This window comes from Crocuta crocuta, unplaced genomic scaffold (assembly GCF_008692635.1).
Source record: "Crocuta crocuta isolate KB4526 unplaced genomic scaffold, BGI_CrCroc_1.0 scaffold334, whole genome shotgun sequence".
In the NCBI taxonomy this organism is placed as follows: domain Eukaryota; kingdom Metazoa; phylum Chordata; class Mammalia; order Carnivora; family Hyaenidae; genus Crocuta; species Crocuta crocuta.
In genome coordinates, this window is record NW_027533260.1 from 5,425,965 (window position 1) to 5,432,630 (window position 6,666).

The window sequence follows — 6,666 nt, forward strand, 5'->3', positions numbered from 1 at the left end:
TGGGGGGGGGGCTGGACAGCGGGACAGAGATGAGATGGGAAGGGTGGGGGCAGGGTAATGCCTCTGCTAAAGGCCTAAGCTCTTAGAAGGAAATCTAGGGTTTGATCCTAGCTCCCGCTTTGTGACCTTGGACACAGGGTGAGCACCTCTCTGGCCCCTTTCCCCATTTGCAGAATGAAAATCCAGCTCTTCTGCCTGGCACGAACACTGTAGCTGTCAGGAGCGCTTGCACCTTCTCTTCGCGGTCCGGGGGGCACTCGTGCTGCCGGCCAGGACCGCGGACTCTGGAACTAGGAGGTCTGGGCCTAAGTCAGCGCTCTGCCAGCTGCCAGACCCCTGACCTTGGCCCCATAACTTAACCTGTCTGAACACTCTTCTGGGTCCACAGAACCAGGCAAACAGTTGCACCTACAGCATCCTTTGGCGATGCAACAAGCTAGGGCACATATGAAACGTGGAGTTCCTGGCACGCCTCGGTGACCCACAGCTGGCACAGCCACCTTCCCAGAGGCCTGCTTGTGGATCCTGGCCCTTTCTCGGAGAGCTCCGGGTGGAGTTGAGGCAGATGAAGGCGCACTGTGAGGGGGCTGGGCTTCATTCCCGGTCCCCAGAGGGTGCAGGAACATCGGGTTCTGAGGGGCCCGGGGAGGCCAAACTCTGGTCCCAGGAAGGCGACCCCAGTGCCAGCCGGGCCCAGGCCTGTTTGCTTTGGCCTTGGAAGGCGCCAGCAGAGGATGAGCGGATGGCTTCTCTGGGCAATGAGGGGGCATTTCTGCCTAACAGCCCCCCCCCCCCCAAGCCTGTGTGTGGTGTGTCCGGTTTCAGTTCCCGTCTGGAGAGGGGTCAGGGGTGGGAATTCACTGGAGACCTGGGCAATCAAAACAGACACCTCCCTGCCTCCCCTGGAGACGAAGAGGCGTCTCTAACCAGGCCGGGGTCGGACTCCAGCCTCTCTCCCGAGGCCCAGAAGCCCTTCGCCCCCTCAGGCACGGTCCATTGCTTCTCAAGTCTCTGAAGATGCTGGAATCCTGGCGTAGCTTCTGAGAGGTTTGACCCTGCGAGTGTCCTCTGCCCCTTCTGGAAGCTGAAGGGCTGATGGCGTCCCAGCTCGTTCCCCAATCCCTGCACCAAAGCTCTGTCCCTGTGGCGTCAGCCGGCGGGGATAGTCTCCCATGGCCACTCCCGGCCAGGCCAAGCCGGGGTGAATGACCGCAAGAGCGAGCCCTCCTGGTGAGGGCAGGACTGTGAAGTGGCAGCAGAAGCCACCCAAGTCACGGGGAGGATGTGTGATCTCAGGCCAGGCCGGGTCCCTCGCCATCGGCCGGCTCCAGGCATCCGCCCTGCGGCGCCCCCTGCTGGCCACTGTCATATCTGTCAGGGTGGCCCCAGGCAAGAGGGGTGACGTGAAGGAAAGCAAAGCCCTCCTGTTTCACTTTTTTTCATGTATATTTTTTGTTTTTTTTTTTTTCTGTAAAATGTCCCGGTTCTTCCATAACTTATAAACATGATTTATACTGAGGGATGGGTGGGGGAGAGGGCAGGGACAGGCTGACCGGGGATGGGGAAGCTCCTCTTCCTGCTGTCCCCTCAGGGCCGGGCCCAGGGCCCTCTGGGGACTGGGATGCCCCAACACCTCCCTGAGGTTGTCTGGCCACCTCTGTCCCTGGTGCTCAGAACCTGGCGTGCCCCTCGATTCTGGACTCCCCTCCGGGACCCCAGGCCCACGGACACCCTGTCCGTAGCACTCTGAATCCTGAGGCGCCTGTGATTCCAGACCCCCCCCTCAGCTGCTGGGGTGATGGGTTCCCTCCTTTCCGCTGCCCCCCCCTGACCCCCGAGGAGGGAGGGAAGGGAGGGGGAGGAGGGCTCAGGTCTCCCCTCCGTGGCAGGGGGAGAGGGAGGTGTGATCTGAAGGAGGAAGGGCGGAAGGCGGGGGGCCAGCAGGGGCTCAGCCGATGGTGAGGCCAAAGCCACACTGGAACTTGTTCTTCCGGTGATTCAGGAAGGCCCCGAGGGCCAACGTCAGGGGCAGGGGCGGCAGCTTCTTCTCCAGTGTGGCCCCCACAATCCAGTTGCTGTCCACGGAGCCTGCGGGTGGATGGCCGGGTTGAGAGCCGACTTCCCACCCTGTCCCCAGAGTCGCGCTCCCGGCCACCTCAGCCACCAGCAGCCACACTGACGGCTTCTAGATCTCTGACCGCACTGTTCCCACCACCCAGAGCCCTCTTCCCGAACCCCAAGTTCTCCAAGCTCTGGGAGCAACTGGCTTAGCGGTCCTCTCCCGCTACCCCCATCCCCCCCATACCCTCTGCCACACCATGGGCTCCCCCATCCTGATCCTGTCCACACTGGGTCTTCACTCTCTGGGGGTGGATCTGTCACACCCCCAAGTGTGAGCCCTGTCCGGCCACCGCTCCGTCCCCAGCACTCTGGCACGAAGGCTGGCCACACACAGAGCAGGTGCTCAGTATCTGCCCAGCAAAAGCCTGAGGCCTACGGGCGTGCAAGCGCACAGGGCCATTCCCACACCGATCGGCCCGATTGCTCATTGCACAGGAGCCGAGGGGCAGCACAGTGGGAGCCCAAGCCCAGCCTCGGACACCAGGCTGACTGACCACAGAGAGGGGCCTCAGGCAAATCATGCCCTGGGCCTCGTCACGGGCCCGAGAAGCGCTGCCCGAGGCTGAAGGAAGCGGTTCTCCGGGGTGGTCTGCACACACCGTCGTCCTGAGAACCACAGAGGTCTAGGGGGGAAAGACTTAAGCCTTAACATCGGGACTAGAGTCAGCCTGGGAGGAGGCTCTGCATTGGGCTGTGACTGTGCCCCTGAGGGAGCCAGTCCCCACTCTCGTCAGAGGAGCGGGGCGGCCCGGATGCATCGTTAGTTGCCTCCCGCTAGTGAGAAAAAAAAAAAAGGGGGAGCAGGTGCGAAGCGGAAGGGGGCCGCTGCCACCACCTTAACAGGAGCTTCCAGGGAATCTGGCGCCTCCCCTCGCCGCCCCCCCCCACCCCCCCAAGTGCCAGCAAGCTGCCCTCCATCAACTCTTTTAGTCTACACGCCCACTCGGGGCCAAGTCCCCTGTGGCCTGTTTTCCAAGTACGGAAACCGAGGCCTGTACCTTTGAAGAGGAGGTTGGCCTTGGGCAGGTCCAGCTGGTACCCGAAGGAGACACTGGTGTCCTGCATTCTCGTGCTGGCCTCGAACTCCACGCCCACCTGCAGCTGGAGAGGCCGGGGCCACGCGCAGAGTCAGCCCCCCCCTTCCCCCGGCACATGGGCCCCCCTGCCTGCAGAGCACGCCCTCGCCGCCGGCCCCGGCCCGGCTCACCTGGTCGCTGGCCTTGTGGTAGTACGTCGCATGCATGCCCGCCTGGCCCAGTGTCACCGTTGCCAACCAGTTGTTCACTGTAAGACAGCAGGGCGGGTCGCCAAGGGGGCTCAGGGCGTCTGGGAGGGAGGTCCCTCTCCTCCCTCAGACCCAGGAGCCATGCCCCCAGCCCTGAGCCCTGCCCTCAGGCCCCAGGCTCACGTGTGTATTTCCCCGCTAGGGACATGACGGTGCCTTCCTCCCCGGGCCGCCGGTGGTAGACCAGCTCTCCGCCCAGGGCCAGACACGGGGTGATGCTCTGCAGGTAGTGGGCCACGAGGATGCCTGCGGGTGAGATGGGGGGGCGGTCACCTCGGCTGGGTGGCCAAGGCGCCAGGCCAGACTCCCGCTCCAAGCAGCCTTCCAGGTTCACTCCTGCTGGAGGGTGCAGGGCCTGCCCTCAGGTCTCCCACGCTGGCTCCTTGCTCAACAGTTCCCAGGGGACAGAGGTCAGACGCCCAGGCCCTGTGGGATCTCTTCGGGTCGGCACAACCCCACGATGCTGGCGGTCACTCGCCACTCCATGTACAGAGGAGTCCACGGAGGCTAAGGGGGTAAGTCACTGATCCCTGGTCACAAAATGTGTGAGGAGCAGAATCTGGGCCTCTCTGCCTCCCAGGCGTGCATCCTGAACCACTCTTGCTGCTGGCAGAGGCTGGGTGTGAAGAGCACACCTCTGGGGGCCAGACGGCCTGGGTTCAAATCCCAGCCCCTCCTCCTCCCGGCAGAGTTAATGGCGGGCCGCTGGACTACCTCTCAGGGTTATGCTGTGCCTAAAGTAGCGAATGAGGCGGAGGGTAGCGGGCCCAGCGCTTGGCGATCGCTCGGCCTGGCCACGGTGAGGTCTACGTTGGGCTTCCTCTGCCGCCTGGCAGCAGGGACGCCCTGAACCCCGCAGGGAGTGCTGGCCAGCAGGTGACTGCCCCTGCCAGGCTCCGGAGGACTGGCGCCTAGGGGAGCAGACACAGCAAACCAGGTAAACGGGAGAACCGTGGGGGCAGGAAGAGTCAGAGACGCAGAAGGAGGGCAGGTGACAGAAAACCTACACGGAGTCAGAGATGTGAAAACAGGATCAGAAAGGGAGGGAGAGGGGGCTGGAAGATTCCCCGGGCGAGAACGAGCAGATACAGACAGGCTGAGAGGATGACCCTGTGAGGAAGGGATGGAGGAAAGGGTGAGGCAGGGACCCAGGGGGACGTGGGGAGATCAGGGAGCCAGGGGCCCCAGACCAAGAAAAAACCACTGGGGCTGGTGAGGCTGACGTTCACGGTGCTCGTGGCCCCGGCTCTGGGGCTGTGTCTTCTGGAGTCAAGGGTGGGCTGCACTGGCCCTGATGGGCTTTCGCAAGCCTCAGTGAGCATTCCTTCCCCCCAGAATAGGAGACTTGGGGCGCCCCTCCGGCCAGCCACGAACCTACGGCCAGCGCACCTCTGGCCAATCCTCTCCCCTTGTTCACGGACTGAAACCGTGGTCCAGAGGGAAAAGTCGCGGTCTGAGGTCACAGAGAGATCAGCACTTAAACTCTAGAGTCTCCGGCCTCTCAGCCCTGGCACCTGCTGAGTCTCGAGGGTGGGGGCCCCCAACATCCCTCGGATCTCCTGGCCCACCTCGCTCTCTCCAAGCAACCTCACGTGCAGCACTGGGGAACCTTGTTCATGCACATACCAAACCCCATTTTCCCCGCTGCTCGGAACCTGCCACGGCGCCCCAGTGCCCAGGAGAGCTGGCCGCCCAGGGCCCCTTCCTCTTCCTGTAACACAGCCAGCCACGCCGCCCTGGCAGTATGAACCCGTGGGGCTCGCTCTTCCCCCAGGACGGTGCGCACGCTGTCCTGCCTGCACGCTGCCCTGGCTGGTCTGGCCAACTACATGGTTGTTCCCGGAACAGGCTACTCCTCCCCAGCACGCCCCCGATCAGAGCCGCGGGACCCTCCCTCTCGTACCTGCAGTCGGCAGGTGTACATACACCTGCCCCCACGGATCCTGGCTAGTCTCTATGCCTCGCCCCTCCCCCCATCTGTCCCTGGAACCCGGCCTGCGCCGCCTGCGTGCATCCGGACCCAGCTCCCCCAGGGCACACGGGCTTCCTAGAGACGGGCGGTCCTCAACCGGGGGCCCATTCTGCAGTGCCCGGCCTGGCCAGGAAGGGCCCTGGGAGTCCAAAACCCCACAAAGAAATCGAGTTAGCCGTGCGAGCAAAGGGGTTGGCCTTGGGCTACAGGCAGAGCCAGGCCAACCGGGGAAAGTCAGGTCTTCAGTTCTGCCTCCCACACCTGCTGGGCAGGGAGCCGGGGACGTGGATGGGGCAGGAGGGAAGCTGGGGCCGCCGCCCTCCCCCCGCCTCCCCACTGCTTGCCTGGGACCTGCCCCAGGAGTCCTTGCGGAAGTGTCCCCCCCTCCCCTGCCCCCTGCAAGGGCACACCCGCCCAGGACAGATGCTCAGGGAAGGGCGGCTCCCAGAGGGAAGGCAGTTCTCTGCCCCAGCCAGTCCTTCTGCCCCCCATGCTCCGTGCTCCACGGGCCCCAGGGACAGCGCCCTCCTTTGACTAGACACCACCACTTAGAGGAGCTGTCCCTGTCACTTTAGGTGAGATGGGGGGGAGCGGTAGTTACAAGCTCTCGTGGCAACCTGAACTTCTGAGATTTTCACAACGAAGTCGCTGTGTGATTATTTGTTTTAAAAGCAAACGTTGGGGAGCCCAGGAGGCTCGGTTGGTTAAGCACCTGACTCTGGCACAGGTTCCGATCTCACAGTTCGTGGGTTCAAGCCCTGCATCAGGCTCTGAGCCTGGAGCTGGCTTCCGATTCTGTGTCTCCCTCACTCTCTGACCCTCCCCTGCGCACGCTCTCTCTTTTCAAAAACAAACATTAAAATTAAAAGCAAACGTCCCTGCCCGGAGCCCCGGGAGCCCCGAGGGCAGGAAGGGGCTGTGTCGGGCTCTGCTGTGTCCCGGCACCGCCCTGCCTGAGCCGTCGGGAGGACGCAGAGGCTTGGAGAACAAGCTGAGGCCACGGAGAGGAACCAGGAAAGAACACAGGCCCTAGAGTCTGATTGCGCTTCACACACCTTCCAGCTTCTCTGTGGGATCCCGGGCGTCCGGCTTCACCCGGGGCCTCACTTCCCTCACCTGTGAACCGGGGCCATACAAACAGGGCCACCCCCTGGCCGAGGCGGGACAGTGTGGAGATCCCGCCCAGACAGCAGCCTCACGGTGCACTGGGCCCCGAAGACGGGCGCTCCCGCTCCAGATCCTTCAGGAAGAGGTGCCCTTGTGACAGAGGAGGCCACAGAGGGTGGTG

General features: G+C 63.5%; 1 protein-coding gene across 2 annotated transcripts in view; it reads right to left on the reverse strand.

Annotated features, from left to right (window-relative positions):
• Positions 1-1,444: 1,444 nt before the first annotated feature.
• TOMM40 (translocase of outer mitochondrial membrane 40) overlaps positions 1,445-6,666 on the reverse strand; it is a 10,928-nt gene continuing 5,706 nt past the window's right edge. For both annotated transcript variants that reach the window (XM_077747157.1, XM_077747160.1), the window contains exons 7-10: positions 3,530-3,652; positions 3,329-3,405; positions 3,120-3,222; positions 1,445-2,088 (exon numbers count right to left, since the gene is read on the reverse strand). In XM_077747157.1, coding sequence (XP_077603283.1) covers positions 1,949-2,088; positions 3,120-3,222; positions 3,329-3,405; positions 3,530-3,652 — 443 coding nt within the window. In that variant the 3' untranslated portion in view covers positions 1,445-1,948. The remainder of the gene's footprint in view (positions 2,089-3,119; positions 3,223-3,328; positions 3,406-3,529; positions 3,653-6,666) is intronic.